The sequence below is a fragment of the Eucyclogobius newberryi genome, unplaced genomic scaffold (genome assembly GCF_026437365.1).
Source record: "Eucyclogobius newberryi isolate DKJ021-1_F unplaced genomic scaffold, fEucNew1.0.hap1 SCAF_2, whole genome shotgun sequence".
NCBI lineage: Eukaryota > Metazoa > Chordata > Actinopteri > Gobiiformes > Gobiidae > Eucyclogobius > Eucyclogobius newberryi.
The window spans coordinates 47,588,803-47,608,137 of NW_027315834.1; the positions used below are offsets into that span (position 1 = coordinate 47,588,803).

Here is a 19,335-nt window from a genome sequence, read left to right on the forward strand (position 1 = left end):
AGATTCTAGAGACAGAAGAAGTTCTACTGGACACTGTTTTGCACTAACTAAAAGTGGGCCTGTGATCTGTTGGAAAACTAGGAAGCAACAGTAGCTTTGTCAACATGTGCGGCGGAGTTTGTGGTGTTACGGCGGTTTCCTGTAAACAATGATCAAGTAAAGAGTAACCAGGCAATAACTTGAAGCAGAAACAGAGTCTCTCGGTCTCTCTCAAAAGGTGGAAGTTTATTCACGTGCACAGTGGATAAACACCCTCACTCTCCCTAAGACAAGGTCGTTCTGTCCCTACCTAACTTTACAATTTACAAAGTACACCTTTTATAGGTGGTAACAAACATAACATAATCACAACCCAAATCAGCTCAAAAAGAGATAGACCAGACTATCACGTCTGTGACGGTTCCAGCTCTCTCTTCAGAGGTTTAATCAAAGACCATTTCCACACTGAATCCGGTCCTGACGCATTAATTGATGATTAAGAGGTGCCGGACAGTAGATATTCAGTATAATCAGGACCTCATATTCTTATCCCATCTGCACACAGGAGAACAACAAAGATATTAATTCCGTGACATGTCATGGCCTAAAACAACATTAGAATGACATGACATGACCCATTTTCTGCCATTACAATACCACTCTTTTGATTATCTTAAACCCCTGTTTAATATCATATCATCAATCAATTACCAATCAGAGAAAATATTAATTAATAATTAATAACACAACAAAAAATGAATAATAACAATAATTAGATAAATTATCCCAAAAAAATATATATTAATAAAAATGACCAATTTAATGATTAAAAACACTAATTAATAAAATTGAACCCTTGAAATTAGAAATAAAATAATAACCAAAACAATAACAATAATAATAAGATAAGATAATAATAATAAAAAATAGATAAAATTACTCATAAAAAATATTAACAAAGTCAACCCCAGCTCCCCCGTCCCGAGACCCCCTCCACCGGCCAGGAAAAAACTACCAAACCTCTTTGGGATAAAAGTAGAAAACCTGAGTAGGAGAAAACTACAAAACCACTTTGGGATAAAAGTAGAAACCTGGAGGAATTCCACTGTGAATGGGGCTCAGGACGGACAGGCTGATGCCGACTTCTGGAAGGAAAAAAAAAAATGCTCGATTAATTTCATCAAAATAAAGATTTCAGTCCATCTCTTGTCTTAATTTAAGTCATTACAATTTCCCTTTGAATCAGTGATTTTAAAAACAGTTTAAAAGAAATTAATAAAACTGTTAAAGTTTTATTTGCCTCCGCTCTTGTTTATGCTGTTACTGGCTTAAGGTCTCATTCCCTTGATGATTGAATCATCATCTGAATCACTAATGTAGCCTGTGTCTTGCTTAGACGCGTCTCTATCTGGCCCTGGAACCTGAACAGACACACAGAGGGAGCACGTGTGGAGAGTTGGTTGCCATGGGCATGTGTGTACATACATAACAATCTCTCCGCTTGTGACTGTCGGCTACATATTTAGCATATCGATACCAATAGTTTAGTATATAGACGGTGGAATGGTTATAAGTGTCTGTGAGAGACTCGATCTTGGATGTGTCGTCATAGTGCAGTGTACGAGTGTTACGGTCTCCTCTGTTTTCTCTGTGGGTCCACATCCAGCTAGGCAGAGTGATAAACCATATTATTCCCAACGCCAGAACTATTGACAGACCCAGTGCATAAATCATTATTCTATAGTTCAGCAACCTGATGTTGAGCTCGACCTTTCTGTCGGTCAGATACCATTTAGAGCTCTGACGCTCCGGGGGACTCCTCCCCCCAGGAGGAGCCGGGTGAGCCTCAGGAATCATGAAGACGATGAAGACAGTATTTGTGTAGATATTACCAGACAATGCAGAAGAACGTGGAGCTTTAAACCGCGCCGGGTTTTGGCAACGTGCCCCGTGCTCGGAGCACTCGATCAGTGGGCTCTGGTGCCTTTCGAGGTTTACGACCTGCTCGGACCCCGACTTTCTCGAACTTGAGATCGTTGCAAAAAGGTCCCACGACGTCCTCAGTGGTTGCCCCTTGTGTCCGACCCACGAGTGGACCGACACCCGCGTTGTCGTTGATCTCCGCAGGTGTGCTGAAGATGGCTCGGCAGTGAGAAGCGTGAACCCAGGTGCCCCGTTCTGCGACTTTCACTGCGGTGTGAGTGATGAGGAGGACCTGGACCGGGCCAATCCACCTTTTGGAACACCACCTTTTCCTCCTCGGCTCTCGGATCAAGATCCAGTCACCTGGTTTGAAGTTGTGGAGGACAGCTTCTGCTGCCTTTGGGAGAGCGGCTTTCACCTGTGCAGAAATTGAGGACAACAGGTCATCCAATTCTTTACAGTAAGCTAGCATTGAGTCGTCGCACAGGGAGGAATCGGGCAGATCTCGTGGCAGAGGTGGGTCGAGGCCTATGTTAGGTGGGCGAGCAAACAGGATTTCAAATGGACTCATGTTACATCTTGCCTGTACCCGCATTCTCATGTACATCAACGCCAGTGGCAGTGCCTTAACCCAGGAGAGTCCAGTTTGCTCACATATTTTGGTCAGTTTTGTTTTGAGTGTCCCGTTACATTTCTCCGCGAGACCACAAGATTCTGGGTGATAAGAAGTATGTTTTCGGAGATTGATGCCCAGAAATTGACCCACCTCCTCTATCACTTTTGCAACAAAGTGGCTGCCATTGTCACTTGAAATTTTTTCAGGAACGCCCCAGCGTGGCACAATCTCTGTAATCAGAGCTTTAACCACTGCGTTGCTGGAGGCATGTTTACAAGGAAACGCCTCGACATAACGTGACCAGATGTCAACAAACACTAAACAGAATTTCTTGCCTTCTGATGAATTAAGCTCAATGAAATCCATTTGCATATGCCCAAAAGGTCTTTCTGGCGGTGGGTGTGCCGCCTGTGGAATTTGTCTTGCTCTACCTGGATTATTGTTTAAACAGATAGCACAAGATTGACAAAATTTTTGGGCATAAAAGGTAAAACCTTTCGTGAACCAATTCTGTCCCACAGCCGTCACCATCCCCCCTTTTGACGCATTGGTCCCGTCCATGTGAGATCAGCGCCATCTGCCTGAAAAAAATGTTTAGGTAAACAGGTTGCCATCACAAATGCCATCACACTTCTCAGCCCCCGCCTTCTTCCACACAGAGATTTCCTCTGACGTGGAGAATTCCTGCATGGCTGATAAGGACTCTGGAAGAGAAGTGTTATTAGACACAAAACATTCATTTTGCTCTTGTCTGCAGAGATAAGATGCGGCCTTGGCTGCCTTGTCCGCTCTGCTGTTTCCCTGTGAAATTGGGTCAGTTCTGTTAGTATGAGCTTGACATTTGCATATAGCAATATCAGATGGGAGCAAGATCGCCGTCAGGAGTTCCCCAACTTGCGTGCAGTTCAGAATAGGCTTACCATCCGATTTCAAAAAGTTCCTGTGTCGCCACAACCCCGCCCAGTCGTGGCATACACCAAACGCATAGCGAGAGTCTGTGAAAATTGTGACGGACTGACCCTTCGCCAATGTGCATGCGACTGTCAGAGCCACCAATTCTGCAGTCTGTGCAGAGAAATGAGAGGGCAGTGGGCCTGAGGCCGCCACATCCCACTCAGAGCATACTGCAAAGCCAACACGGTTCTGTCCCGTGTTGGTGTCTCGAGATGCTGATCCATCTGTTCGATTGTAGAAATGCAACAGTGAGCTTCGCCCTCTTCAGGGGTGGGCAAGAGGGTGGCAGGGTTAAGCTGTGTGCATCGTTTTACTGTGACGTTAGGTAATTCAAGCAAAACTGTGTTGTACCTGAGCCATCGGGAAGCAGAAAGATGCAAAGTTTTCTGTTCCAGCAGGATCAGAGAGACAGCATGTGGCACAAGCAGTGTTAGCTCAGCATAGCCCACCAGATCACGCGAGGCCAAGACTGCTTTTTCAGCAGCCGCCACCGCGCGTAGACATCGTGGCATGCCGGCTGCAACGGGGTCCAGCTTAGCAGAGAAAAAAGCCACAGGTCGCAGGGAGCCCCCGTGCGCCTGTAAGAGGACAGAAGTCATGCAGCCGTTGCGTTCGTCAACAGTCTGTGTGAAAGGTCTTGTTGGGTCAGGTAACCCCAGAGTTGGAGGCTTCTGTAAAGCCATTTTCAACTCACAGAAAGCTTTGTCTGCTTCCTCTGTCCATGTCAGTTTGTCATTAGTCCTAAGGCCTTTTCCATGGATTAGTGCACCTAAAGGAGACTCCATTACAGAATAATTTGGAATGAACTGTCGACAATATGAACACATTCCTAGAAATGACATCAATTGTTTCTTAGTTATTGGTTTCGGAATATTCTGAATGGCTGAGACGCGCTTCGTCGTAATGCTTTTGCCATTTTTAGATATCACATGACCCAGAAATATTACTTCCTCTTTAACATATTGCAATTTTGAGAGACTGGCCTTGTGGCCTTCTGCATGCAAATGTTTGAGTAAGGTCACCGTATCTTGTTTACATTGGTCCTCGGTTTGCGAGCACAACAATATGTCATCCACATATTGTAGCAGGCAGCTACCTGGTGCCAGTCGCAAGGGAGCCAATGAATCTCGCAGCGCTGCATTGTACCATGTTGGAGAATGCACGAACCCCTGACACAGCCGTGTCAGAGTCCAGAGTCGATTCTGAAACTCGAAAGCAAACCAAAACTGCGAATCCTGGTGAACGGGGACAGAGAAAAAAGCATTAGCTAGATCCACAACTGTGAAATATTTTGCCTCTGGAGGAATCTGAGATAAGATAGTGTATGGGTTTGGCACCACAGCCACGACAGGTTGAACAGCTTCGTTCACTGCTTTCAAATCGTTTGTAAACCTCCATTTCTCTGGTACCCCAGGTTCGCTTTGTTTTTTAACCGGAAATATGGGGCTCCGTACCCCCCCCCGATTTACAAGGAACTATTACTCCCGCCTCCCTCAGGGCTTCAAACACCAGAGTAATACCTTCAACCGCCTCTGGGCGCAGAGGATATTGTGGTCTACAGGGGCGAGCGTCAGATTTCGGGGTGATCACCACGGGCTGACAACCTCGAATCAGGCCGACATCAGTTGGACTCTTAGCCCACAGGTCAACCCCCACCTTTCTTAGTTCCGGTATCGCCTCTGCCCCAGCCTGAGATAAAAAACAATCCGCTCCCGGAGCAGCGTATCTCTTATCAGTGGAAACACAGCGAAAGGAATGCAGAGGCGACTGTAAACACACCCGCCATGCGCCCGAAGACCGTGAAAATGTCACATTAGAGTTTGGAACAGTCCTCCGCTATAAAACATTGATGGACAAAATCCTGTACCTCCCCCCAATTAGCATTCTTTGGTTTTGATAATGCTACATACAGATTTGAGTTTGACAGGCTAAAGTTTTTAAGTGAATCGGGGAGTGACACGGAGACAACAGAAAAGTCTCTACCCCAGAATAAATGTTCAGTCTTTAAAAAGTCCTCACAGCATTCATTCCAACAAGCATCAAAATCACATTCTATTTCTGTTGCATCTGTGGGCAAACAAAACGAGCACTGCAATTTTCTCACATCCTTGAAATCAACATTCTCATTGTGTGTCACTTTCTCATAGGCTAATGAAATTAACTGAATTGAGGAATTTGGGGACAATTTCCAAAAATAGTCATATTCAGGAGCCTCTGTACGCTCCGCCAGAAAATTTAAACCATTCTCTGTTATTTGTGACCTGCAGGCCGTCTGATGTGGAGATAAGGCAAATTCCTAATCGACACATCAGATCCCGTCCTATCAAGTTCACTGGACACAAAGGGGAATAGAGAAATGAATGTTTGAACGAGTGACCACTGACATCAAAACATGTTAAAGGAGATGTGAAATGCCCCTTCGTTGTCTCCCCAGAAGCTGATAATGAAAATGTGTAACGACCCCCCAGCCGAGGTTTTTTCGTTAGTGCAGAACATTTAATCACTGAATTTGTAGCCCCTGAATCCACCAAAAAATCAATTTTTTCCCCGTTAACGTTCAATTGGTACTCTGGAAATTTAGCTTTAGCTTGACTAATTTTAGAATAGGTACCCTCCGGTACCACTGCACATGCCTCAAGATAGGTGATTGCGTGTGTGAGTTGTGCCAGGTGCATGTTACCCTCTTGCAGGTGTTGTTGTGGGTGTTGTTCCGGTGCGTGTGTCGTTGAGCCAGTCGTCTCTGCTGCGTGCTCGGACCTGCCCCCTTCCGCCCCCGCCAGTCAATCCGACCCCCCATAATGTCCAGGAGCTGGAAGAGCTAAACATGGTTGAGTGGGCAGAGCTTGTTGTGATCTGAGTCCATGATTGGCCATGGGCAGTTGTCCGTTAGCATAGTAAGGTCCAGGTTGCGTTGGCTCGATGCCCCCTATGGCTCCGTCCTCCTCGAGTTCTGGTGGTGGGTTTGGGTGAGGTCGACCGCTGGGGTAGGCGTCCAGGTCGGTGTCGAGCAGCGCCGCAGAAAGACCGGTCAAATCTGGATAAAGAGAAGGCATAGACGAAGTGATCCGTTCTCCCAGTTGTGGCGGTGTGAGTGTGAGTGCGTGTGTGCGTGGGCGCGCACCAGCCGTGTGTGTGCTGGTGTCTGCTGTGCGATAAGGGTTGGCAGCAGTATGTGAATATTGCGGCGGTTTTCGACTCTCTCCTTCTTCCTCACATTCAACCTTCACAGTCAATTGTTTACATAGTCTCTTTCGCTCACGTGACTCAGCTTCCGTCTCCCACACTTTTACCCACTTCTCGTGTTTCCGCACCCACTTAACCGACTCACTTGATACTTTTTTAGATTTTAACAGCTTCTCTTGTGCTTCCTCTAAGTTTGTTTTAAGTTTTGCAATTTGACTCATGCTTAAAGACCCTCCTACTGGGAACCCATATTTTCCAGTCCAAATCGGCAGGCATTCTAAACACTCCGCCCCATACTTGTTTGACATTATCAACATTACTGGTGTCTCAGGAATTTTTACACACTTCGATTGATTTTTCCCCATTTTGTAACCGTACGTTAAGTCAAAATCACACGTCTGTGTTATGCTAAATCGTACCTTCCACTCTTCTTTAGTCTAGGGTCCACCACTCGCTAAGACTATTTTTACCCCAGGCAAAACTAGACTACAAGACAATTTTTAAATTGCTTTAGCTAGTGAAATAAGTGGGCTCTTCTCTGCAGTGGCCTTCTGCCGACTGATTATGGTTATCTCGAGTGTGTTATAAAAACAAACAATGTCCTCCTACAGACACCAGTAAATGTAACTTTAGCAAAATATCACAAGAAATATTCAAAACAGATCCGAGAGTAAAACAAAATACAAAAAAAAAATTACAAAAACAGATTAATACCCTATGATTTCGACCTAGTTGAGAGAGACAAAAAAAAGACTCACCGCGGTGGTTGTTTTCGAATCCGAACGTCGGCGCTCCCCTCCTCCGGGCCGGTGACGCAGGCCTCCCGTCTCAAACCATGGAGAGTGGAGGCTGGAATGTGGTGTTCCAGGTGGCCAGCCCTGCTTCACACGAACCCCGAAAAGATGGACCGCCGCCGAAGGATCCGTCGTTCGTAAGACGCCAAAATTGTTACGGCAGTTTCCTGTAAACAATGATCAAGTAAAGAGTAACCAGGCAATAACTTGAAGCAGAAACAGAGTCTCTCGGTCTCTCTCAAAAGGTGGAAGTTTATTCACGTGCACAGTGGATAAACACCCTCACTTTCCCTAAGACAAGTTCGTTCTGTCCCTACCTAACTTTACAATTTACAAAGTACACCTTTTATAGGTGGTAACAAACATAACATAATCACAACCCAAATCAGCTCAAAAAGAGATAGACCAGACTATCACGTCTGTGACGGTTCCAGCCATCTCTTCAGAGGTTTAATCAAAGACCATTTCCACACTGAATCCGGTCCTGACGCATTAATTGATGATTAAGAGGTGCCGGACAGTAGATATTCAGTATAATCAGGACCTCATATTCTTATCCCATCTGCACACAGGAGAACAACAAAGATATTAATTCCGTGACATGTCATGGCCTAAAACAACATTAGAATGACATGACATGACCCATTTTCTGCCATTACAGTGGCCATGGCAACCACCGCTCAGGAGAGTTTATACCTCACACAACTACGGCAGGAATGCACAGTGAACGTCAATACTCATTAGTTCTTTTGTGTGGCGATAATCAGGGTGCAGTAGTATTATCGAAACATCTCATGACCCGCCAGAGGTGTGAGCATATTGACATTAAGTACCATTTCAATAGGTCTGCGCTCAATGACAGGAAAATCTGTAAAGAGTATTGTGCGACAGCAGACATGGTGGCAGATATTTTCACTACGTCTGTCAACAAGCTCAAAATGGAGAAGTTTACAAATGTTCTTTTCCAAAAAGAACATTTGTAAACTTCTCCATTTGTGTAAATGTGGTACAAGTAAACCGTGTAATATTTATAAAGGTACATTTGCTCAGACTACAGTGTTAAGAGCATGTGGGGGTGTTGCCCTGTTATATAAATGTGTGCTCTTACACTGAAAGTGCCTACACCGGAAGTTCTGTTCAATAGACGTGTTCTGATCCAGTCAAAGACACGGAATGTGCGCGTTGTCACGGTGATCCCCTCCTCACAATGATCCCACCAACAATGTTGTCTCCATGTCTCATCCAATAAGTAAATAAATACATAAATAAAAGTTTGCCTCCACTATTTTCACATCTTTCTTATTGAACTATTGAAACTTTTTTCAGACTTCCTATAAGTGATCTGTTCTTCTGTATCTACCTCTGTATCTTCCTGCGTTGCACCAATGAAATTTCCCCATGTGGGACAATAAAGGAATATCTTATCTTATCTTAAATTAAATGCCTGGATTATATTCATATAACAACATAAAATGTAGGAGTAATAAAATCATTCAGATTGACCATTTTAATTCGTTATCCATGGGTTTGGGCCATCGTCATAGCGATCACCAATTTAAAACAAAACAAATCTTTTGACTTTGTGAAGCTGAAACTTTTGTTTTTTATTTAGAAGGTTTTTAGTGATTTTAGATGTTAGAAAGCTTTGAAATGGCTCTGGCGTTATTCCATCCACAACAATGTCAAGAGTGGAATATTTTCTGTTTTTGTCTATTTTCTTCTCAAAATAAAACATCTCCTTTTCAGAGTTTTTAAACCAGCAAAGTGTCTCGGACACGCTTACAGAGGGGTTCTTACTGACACCTAGTGGTGAAGCAGGGAAGTTCATTTCACTCATTTCTTTGTTTAAATATAGTGTTCTTCAGAGTCAAAGAGAAGTATAAGTACTACCAGAAAAACGGTTGTGATTCTAAATCATTCTAAACAAGTGCCAAGCTCCAGTGTTTGACGTAAACTCAGCTGTTAAAAGCACTTCCTGTTTCAGTGAATCATCCTTTCAAAATAAAGTCCCTTTTATTATTCCATAGGATTTCTGTTCATTCACTTTAACATCGTCTGTAAAATTGGATAAATATGTGACATGTCTTTGTTTCACATGAGCCTCTGAGGCCCCCGTATCTAAGGGGCCCATGGGGGCCCATCCGGGTCCCACCATAACACTCTGTTGTAAAGAAAATATAATGTAAATAATGATGAAACTAATGGCAAAATTTCTGTAAAGTTGATTATAAATTCACTTTTCTTTTCTGTGCTTGTTGTGGCCCCAGACCTCACGTTTGGAACCACTACATCCCATTATTAGATCATCAAACACTAAACGAAACCGGGGCCTCAGACTTTGAAGAGAAGCAGAAGTCGTCATGTTTAGAAATTATGTTTTAAAGTTTAAGTTTGTTAATTATGTTGTTCTAAGTAAGATAAAGCATCTGTGTTACAAAGTACATTTAATAATATAATTTAGTTTTAAAATGTCAATGCTGGCCATATTGATTTAATATTTCAAAAGCCAAAAGTGATTTTTGATCAATCCAAATGTGTATATTTGGTTACAGCTGTAAATCTTATTGGGAAACAGCTCAAACTCATATTTGATGGAGATTGTGTTCTGGATTAGAATGTCTTTTACTGTGAAAATCCCCGGACATCCGGTTGTCCTGCTCCTGTTGTTGTGGTGCAGCCGCAGAAACGGCCCGTGCGCCTGTCCTGCTCCTCCGTGTGCGCACAAGCGTTGGCTTCAGCGGGACACTCGGACACACTCGGACACATTTGGACACATTTGGACACATTTCCCCCGCACGTCTCTCCGCGCGGCTCTTTACGCGCGGCTCTTTACGCGCGGCTCTTTACGCACGGGCCATGGTGCTATCCGCGTCGCAGCAGGTCGCGCTCGCGTTCACCGCGGTGCTCTTCACGTTCGTGGTCCTCCCCAGGATGTTCGGGGTCGGAGGAGGTGCAGGAGGTGCAGGAGGTGCAGGAGGAGGAAGCGGGGCCAAGGACGCGCGCCTGGACTCGCGCTACAGCAGGAAAGGTACGGAGCCCGGCGAGGGTCACGTCACTGCGGCGGACACGCGGACAGCGCGGCTAAAGGGGACATATTGTGCTTTTGGGGGAGTCTCAGTTAAACTATATCACATGGAGATGATTATGTATCATGTTCTCTGTAATATTGAGCACAAACAGGCTCATAATCGATAATAATCATGTCGCGGTATCACATGTTAGAGTCACGAGAAATATCGCAATTTTTCAATTAATCCTGATTATCAACAAAACAAAATGACATTGTTTTTTTTAATGTTTAAACTTTCAAATATTTCTGTGAGAAAATGAAACAGCCCACCATTCAGCACTGCAGAGTTTTATAAAGAATAACATGTAATGGCCACAAATGGATAAAATAATATAAATGTAATCTTATTGACCGCTCATTGAAGCTCTTTTAAGTATTATATCAGTTGTTAGTGATATGATCTCCATGGTAACGCTCAGGGGGAGGGGCTTGAGACTTTGAGAAAGTCACTTTCCTTTGGCTCACGTCGGTTTTTAGGTGAGATTAGGCTCTGGCACTACCTGTCTCCTCTTCTCCCATCAATATAAAGACGCCGATCACACGCATTTCAGAGTATATTTGTAGAGGCCTAAACCACAAGATTAGGTTCACGAAAGGTTCTCTGCAGATGACATGTCTAAACAAAGTCAAGATTATGCGGTTAATCGATAATTGTGATCATTCAGGTCAATCTGTCGTCCAAAAAACAGATCTAAATGTAAAGAACTTTTTAAAATCTGCCTGATTTAGTCGTGATGTCTTTTTGTCTCCAAACCCTGAACGTAATAATCAACATAATTCAGTTGTCGGCAGTTTGAGTCGGTTTGTGCAGAAGAAGAAGAAGCTTTTTGTCCTAAATGCGTCCATAAGCTGTGGTTCAAAGCCGTTCCTTCCGTCTCCTCAGACTAACGAGCTCGTTATTGCCCTTTTATCGCTGCTTTTCTCAGTAGAAATAATCGGCCTTGGTACATTTCAAACATAATTAAATAATAAAGGGAGCTCGTTATTGTAAAGTCCATGTCCTTGGTGTCATAATCCTCCTCAGCGCTCCTCGTCCTGCATTCGGGTATGGAAAATTACAGATTTCACCTACCCCCCGTCTCCGCCCACTGCTCTAAATTTTGGTTGTGATTGTAAAAAATAAGATGAATCACATTCCAGCTTGGTTGATTAGTTGTTTAAGGACACAAAATGCCCCTAAATATCAGCTTTTCACGTCCTAAGACGGATTTGATTGCGTTTTCTCCGTCTTTTATAAGTAATCCTCTTCTCTCAGCCACAAGTGGAGAGTACTTTCAACAAGCTGTACTTTTTAAAGTTCTGATGTTGTACTTTTACTCCTGCTTGAGTAATATTTAGTGCCACGTTTTGGTTTATTTTAGATTTGGAGTAAATCTAAAAGTGACAAAAGCTTGATGCTATAGTTTTAGCACTGCTCCTTCAGACATTTGTTTTTTTTGTGTCCATTCTGTGAAAATGCCAAAGTTAGGGCATTATTTATTGGTTTGTGCTTCAATTTACATTAGTTTCAAATTATATAAATCCGCTGTTACGTCAGACAGGCATTTTATAGTCTCAAATCATTCAAAATGCAGTTTTATTTACAATTACTTGAATTATTTGACCTGGATTCACAAAGTTTTCAATTAAAGTATGGATTAAATTCAATGCCATTGTTGGGAAATGTCTGTGGTAAAAAGATCTCCTTGGAAACGAGCTCATGTTCTAGATAAAAGAATTGATCATCTCGATGATAACGTTTCAGCCGCGCCTTTAAGACCTTTAATCCGTTTCAGATCAATATTACTGTCCTCAATGAAACAAAGCTACACATTATTAACTGTGTTGTAGTTTTAAGAGGAAAAAACATCATGGTTTTTGCAGGAAAAAGGCTCAGAACCAATTTCAACCGCAATTATTTCCAAAAAACAACAGAAAAAAAACTTGAGACTAAAACCTTGATTGTACTTTGGGGTTTTATAACAGTTCTGATGTAGATTAAGGTCTAACTTTATCTTATTCATGTGATTATCAAGTGTTGGTATAATTCATGTCACGCCTTTTATTTAAAAAAATCAGTTTGTTTAACGCTGTGTTATTTTCAGGACAAATCCCCACGATATTGCACCTGCCTCGTGATATTTATCCTGTGTTTATCAACTCCACACAGAACAGAGGACGCACAATAGTCCTTTGTCCCGGAGAAACAGACGCGCCGCGGGTCACATGACACTCCGAGGTTTACGTTCGTGCTTCGTGGTCGAGCGTCCGGTCACGCCCTGGAAAATACACTTCATTTCACTGTCAAATCGCTCAACCGCGTCCAAATAAAGCGGTCCGAGCGGCTGCAGCGCCCGCCCGCCGGTATATCGACGCTGATATCGATTCTGATATCGAACATGCCGCCGATCCTTGGCGCGGACACGTGTGTGTCATCGGTCCGAGTCGTCGGTCCGTGTCGTCGGTCCGAGTCGTCGGTCCGTGTCGTCGCTTCGTGTTGTCTCTTCGTGTCGTCCCGAACGCTGACCCCGAACGCTGAACCCGACAGTCACGGCAGCTCTTGTGTGTGCGGCAGGTCCCGGGGCGGTGCGCGGCGCTCCCGTCCACATGAACTCGCCCGGCGCTCAGTCGGCGGAGAACCTGCAGAACATGAAGACGCTGATGGAGCAGGAACTCAAGTCGGACAAGTACAAGAGCAACAGCAACAAGGGCTACGTGTTCACGCTGATGCCGCTCTACGCCATCGGGGTCGGAGTGTTCGCCGCCTACAAGTTCCTGAAGGTCGGTCTCTTTTCCGCTCACCAGAGGGGGCGCCGTTGTGTTCAGTCAGCGGCCTTCGTTTAACCGGGCGGGACGTGCTGAGGTGTAGGGTTTGTCACGCATACAGTGGAAAAACAAAAATAATTTCTGATTTGAATTAATTATACATTTTGTTCGTAAATATTTTCAGCATTTTATTTAGTTCTTAATGTATTGAAAAAGTCTAAATGTACAATAGAAATAATCGTCCTGGAGGGGAATAAAAGCATTGCACAGTCTTCCGTTTGTAGTGTTCCAAGCTGTGGGAGCAGCATAATTAAGGCTCGCTTCCCCAAATCAGTCCGTACAAATATGAAGGTGTGTGATCTGAGTCTCATTCCAACAACACTCAGAATTACACTGACTTGACACTGCTGCCCCCACAGGCTGCGAGAAGAAGTACAAATACTGTCTGTACTTCATTTTATCACCGCAATTCAATAATAATAAATAATGATAAACAATGATAAATGTCACATCGTGAACGAAGGGCATAGTAAGATTTTAATAAAATAAGTAAAATAAAATGAGTAAAGTACATGACATACATAAAATCAGTAAAATACATACAATAAATAAATAAATAGAATGAGTAAAATAAAAAAACAACAAAAATAAATTAAATAATGTAAATAAAGTAAATAAATTAAATAAAATAAATAAAATGCAATAATTAAAATATAATTGAATAAAAAATTAAATAAATACATAATGAAATAAATAATGACATGAATAAAAAAAATGTAATTCATTCCCAGTTTTCGCTGCCCGGTCAGGATTTGTTGAACTCGAGGACGTCTTTCTTTGGGGCGCGAGTGTTGGTTTGTCTCTTTCATCCTGCGTTTTGTTCTTTCAGATAAAGTCTGCAGATGATCAGGCCCAAAAGGAGAAGCTGGTGAAAGGAGCAAAGAAGTCTGTGGAGGCAGGTGTGTGTCTGTGGAGGCAGGTGTGCGTCTGTGGAGGCGGGTGTGCGTCTGTGGAGGCAGGTGTGCGTCTGTGGAGGCGGGTGTGCGTCTGTGGAGGCAGGTGTGCGTCTGTGGAGGCGGGTGTGCGTCTGTGGAGGCGGGTGTGCGTCTGTGGAGGCGGGTGTGCGTCTGTGGAGGCGGGTGTGTGTCTGTGGAGGCGGGTGTGTGTCTGTGGAGGCGGGTGTGTGTCTGTGGAGGCGGGTGTGCGTCTGTGGAGGCAGGTGTGCGTCTGTGGAGGCGGGTGTGCGTCTGTGGAGGCAGGTGTGCGTCTGTGGAGGCGGGTGTGCGTCTGTGGAGGCGGGTGTGCGTCTGTGGAGGCAGGTGTGCGTCTGTGGAGGCGGGTGTGCGTCTGTGGAGGCAGGTGTGCGTCTGTGGAGGCGGGTGTGCGTCTGTGGAGGCGGGTGTGCGTCTGTGGAGGCGGGTGTGCGTCTGTGGAGGCGGGTGTGCGTCTGTGGAGGCGGGTGTGTGTCTGTGGAGGCGGGTGTGCGTGTGTGGAGGCGGGTGGGTGTCTGTGGAGGCGGGTGGGTGTCTGTGGAGGCGGGTGTGTGTGTGTGGAGGCGGGTGTGTGGAGGCGGGTGTGTGTGTGTGGAGGCGGGTGGGTGTCTGTGGAGGCGGGTGGGTGTCTGTGGAGGCGGGTGTGTGTCTGTGGAGGCGGGTGGGTGTCTGTGGAGGCGGGTGTGTGTCTGTGGAGGCGGGTGGGTGTCTGTGGAGGCGGGTGTGTGTGTGTGGAGGCGGGTGTGTGTGTGTGGAGGCGGGTGTGTGTCTGTGGAGGCGGGTGTGTGTCTGTGGAGGCGGGTGTGTGTGTGTGGAGGCGGGTGTGTGTGTGTGGAGGCGGGTGTGTGTCTGTGGAGGCGGGTGTGTGTCTGTGGAGGCGGGTGTGCGTCTGTGGAGGCGGGTGTGTGTCTGTGGAGGCGGGTGTGTGTCTGTGGTGTGTGTGTGTGGAGGCAGGTGTGTGTCTGTGGTGTGTGTGTCTGTGGTGTGTGTGTGTGGAGGCAGGTGTGTGTCTGTGGTGTCTGTGGTGTGTGTGTGTGTGTGTCTGTGGTGTCTGTGGTGTGTGTGGTGTGTGTGTGTGTGTGTCTGTGGTGTGTGTGTCTGTGGTTGGTGTGTGTGTTTGTGGTGTGTGTGTGTTTGTGGAGGCAGGTTGTGAACATGGCGTGTGTGTAACGCTCGTGCCGTGTTTGTGCAGAGAACCAGCTGAACGAGCTGGAGCAGCGTCTGGCTCAGACCGAGCGCATGTTGAACTCCATCCTCACCCAGCTCGACCCCATCACCAACTGGTCAGTGCAACGTCTCCACCCGTTCACCTCCACCTCCATGATCAGATCACCCCATCAGGAGATCTGATTTAGCACCTTTTCACAGAGCGAGACAAACCTGACGCTCATTTTTCAGAGTAAGCGTCGTACGTGGAAGAAAACGTACAATGAGTTTTTAAATAATATCGATTACCGGGTAGTTTTTGTCTTTTTGTCCCGGTGTCCCTCGTGTCCCAGTCTCTCCATGTCCCGGTCTCCCCCGTGTCCCGGTCTCCCCCGTGTCCCGGTCTACCCCGTGTCCCGGTCTCCCCCGTGTCCCGGTCTCCCTTGTGTCCCGGTCTCCCTCGTGTCCCAGTCTCCCCCGTGTCCTTTAAAGCGGGAGAGAAATCAGACTACTCGCGTCAGATGTGACTCCGTATGGGATGTTTAAATAATCCGATAACTCGATAGCGGTTTCTATTATTGTCTTTTATGTTTATCCAGTTCATGACAAATCAAATATCAAACGCACAAAAAAACAGAAGACGACCAGAGAGAACGCGGGAAATCTGATTAATTGATTTATGGATGAACGAATGAGTCGCAAAACAAGAGAAAAAGATAAGATAAGGCTTTATTTGTCCTACAATGGGGAAATTCCAGGGTTGCAACACAACGTAGGTACAGAAGTAAATCATAAAAAACGGATAACTTATAAAAAAAGATGCAATATACCATCAATATACCATCTCTTTATAATATCATTTGGTGATCTAACTATGACTATATCTGTAGAGGGGACATTGTGGCATGTTTGGGACAGTTCTGAGTGTTTTGAGCATCGTCACGGCAACAAGACTCTCTGTGTTTGTGTGCGTTCAGCGTGAAATCGGTGGCCCAGGATCAGAAGAACGAGATCATGAACCAGCTGCAGACCATTCGATATCTGATGAAGAAGAGAGGGATGGAATGCCTCCCGCTCAACGTGCAAGGTAACGCCATGTGTACGCACGAATCCTCCCGCTCAACGTGCAAGGTAACGCCATGTGTACGCACGAATCCTCCCGCTCAACGTGCAAGGTAACGCCATGTGTACGCACGAATCCTCCCGCTCAACGTGCAAGGTAACGCCATGTGTACGCACGAATCCTCCCGCTCAACGTGCAAGGTAACGCCATGTGTACGCACGAATCCTCCCGCTCAACGTGCAAGGTAACGCCATGTGTACGCACGAATCCTCCCGCTCAACGTGCAAGGTAACGCCATGTGTACGCACGAATCCTCCCGCTCAACGTGCAAGGTAACGCCATGTGTACGCACGAATCCTCCCGCTCAACGTGCAAGGTAACGCCATGTGTACGCACGAATCCTCCCGCTCAACGTGCAAGGTAACGCCATGTGTACGCACGAATCCTCCCGCTCAACGTGCAAGGTAACGCCATGTGTACGCACGAATCCTCCCGCTCAACGTGCAAGGTAACGCCATGTGTACGCACGAATCCTCCCGCTCAACGTGCAAGGTAACGCCATGTGTACGCACGAATCCTCCCGCTCAACGTGCAAGGTAACGCCATGTGTACGCACGAATCCTCCCGCTCAACGTGCAAGGTAACGCCATGTGTACGCACGAATCCTCCCGCTCAACGTGCAAGGTAACGCCATGTGTACGCACGAATCCTCCCGCTCAACGTGCAAGGTAACGCCATGTGTACGCACGAATCCTCCCGCTCAACGTGCAAGGTAACGCCATGTGTACGCACGAATCCTCCCGCTCAACGTGCAAGGTAACGCCATGTGTACGCACGAATCCTCCCGCTCAACGTGCAAGGTAACGTCATCTGTGCACACGCCACTGAACTAACGTGCATGAATTACATTTTTTTTTACCACAAGATGGCGCAGTGGAGGAACTGAAACATCTTTTGAGGCATCGACTTATGTATCGATACAATTGGCTAAAGCCTCAAATGGTTCATGGGGCTTCATTTGGCCATCACTCTTCAGCCTCTTCCATTTTCTCAATAACAATCGCTCCAACAGTTGATCTTTCTGCTTGCCAATCGCCCGTCGCCCTTTCCAGCCTTGTGGAGGTCGACAGTTCAGTCTCTGGGGTCTTGTCCGTGGCAGTGGGCGGAGTCGGACTGATTGTGGACAGGGGTCTTTATGCAGCTAACGAGCTCAAACAGGTGCTGCTAATTCGGACGAATAAGTAGAGCAGAGGTGGACTTTGTAAAGGCAGACTAACGGGTCTTTGACGGACAGAATTCTCGCTGATGTTCAAATACTAATGCAGCAATAACAAACAAATAAATGATCTAAATATCATACAATTTGATTTCCGTTTATTTTATTTTTTTTAGATTCTGTCCCTCACAGTAGAAATGCACCTACGAGGAACATTTCAGACCCTCCGTCATTTATAAGTTTTAAAGAACAGATCCTTTCTTTCCTCGCTGTAGATGTGTCCAGGACTGACGCACGTCCATTTGCAGATAAAAAGAGACCGTTTGAAACTTTCTGCTTGTGTTTAGTCTGTTTCTTTTTTATTTATTTTTTTTTAGACGGCTCCTGCGAACGAAACCTGGACAGCCTGATCGAGTCCCTGGGGGCCAACGAGACTCTTCCGGGAAAGCCCCCCAGGCCCATGCACTCCATCTCGGAGGAAACGGTCGCCGAGGAGCAGGAAAAACCGCCCCAAACCGCCGAACAAGAAGCAGACGACGCGTTGGAGGAAGGAGACGAGACGGCGGTGGAGGAGGAGGAGGAGCAGGAGCTCGAGCAGGAAGGGGCGGGGCTCGAGCCGGACATAGAGGAGGACATACCTTTATTGGAGGACGGCGGTGAATCGAACGTGGAGGAGATCGGAGCTGCGGAGCCGGCGTCCGGTCTGAGGAGACGGAACAGACCGGAATGAACTGTGAAATACAGGATTATACGGATATTTGTTATTTTTTAGAACTAGAATATTTACCAAACACTCATTTCACGTAGATCGAGCTTTGACTGACGAGATTATTCATTAGTGAAGGAGAAGTAAGTCGTACCGTGGCATGATTCAAACAGAACATTATATTAAACATCGGTTAAACTTCTGTGGTTCTAATGTAAAGGGGGGAATTCAGCCACGTTTCCACTGGTTCACTTTGGAGCGCTTCTGTTCAGTCCAAAAGTGTCCCCTCTGTCTTAAGTCTCTGGTCCCTTTCTTGGATCAAAAGTGGCCCCTGAGAGGTTCTAGCTCCCAAAGTGGTCAGGCACTTGGGCTCCAGGTGGACTTTAGCTCAGGGGGAGGAGCTCCACAGCACAGCCAGATGATTGGACCAGAGAGAACGCAGACTCGGGCTAAAACAAGAGGCAAAAAGCAGAGAAACACAAAAGAATCATTTGTCAACAACAAAAGCAACACAAGAACTTAACAAAAATGACTAAAACGCCACTGACAATGACTAATAACGACAAAAGGTGACGAAAAAAACAAGTAAAAGTAAAAAAAAACGTCACTATTCATCAGTTCAAACTCTGACTTGAAAAACAAGTCCGAGCTAAACTTATATGTCCAGCCTTAGCGGCACAAAGCTAGCAAAGCACGTTAGCATCAGCCGTTTCCTGATTATCGCCGCACGGCACTCGCATCGTTAGCGTTATATAAACTTGTGAGATACATTTAGAAAAAGCTGTAGAACCAGAAGTTGTTCCCTGTTAGCGTTGGCTTTAGCTGAGTCGCGCACACACATAGCGATGACGTTAACTTGGAACTGCTAATTGTCTGTTTGTAAATGACTGAGCTCGGCCTTAAGTCTAATTCAGCTAACTTAAATGTCGAGCCTTAGCAAAACAAAGC

General features: G+C 45.7%; 1 protein-coding gene across 1 annotated transcript; it reads left to right on the forward strand.

The window, feature by feature from the left end:
- Positions 1-10,236: 10,236 nt before the first annotated feature.
- LOC140367007 (uncharacterized) lies at positions 10,237-18,848 on the forward strand. The gene is made up of 6 exons (XM_072453293.1): positions 10,237-10,477; positions 13,074-13,279; positions 14,154-14,223; positions 15,449-15,539; positions 16,380-16,489; positions 18,059-18,848. Exons 1-6 carry the CDS (start codon positions 10,306-10,308, stop codon positions 18,409-18,411), a joined length of 1,002 nt encoding a protein of 333 aa, XP_072309394.1. The 5' UTR covers positions 10,237-10,305; the 3' UTR covers positions 18,412-18,848.
- Positions 18,849-19,335: the final 487 nt, after the last annotated feature.

Coding starts and splice junctions, on each gene's coding strand:
- LOC140367007 (XM_072453293.1), top strand. CDS start 10,306: ATGGTGCTATCCGCGTCGCAGCAGGTCGCGCTCGCGTTCACCGCGGTG. Junction 10,478..13,073: donor CTCGCGCTACAGCAGGAAAG/GTACGGAGCCCG, acceptor TGTGTGCGGCAG/GTCCCGGGGCGGTGCGCGGC. Junction 16,490..18,058: donor CCTCCCGCTCAACGTGCAAG/GTAACGCCATGT, acceptor ATTTTTTTTTAG/ACGGCTCCTGCGAACGAAAC.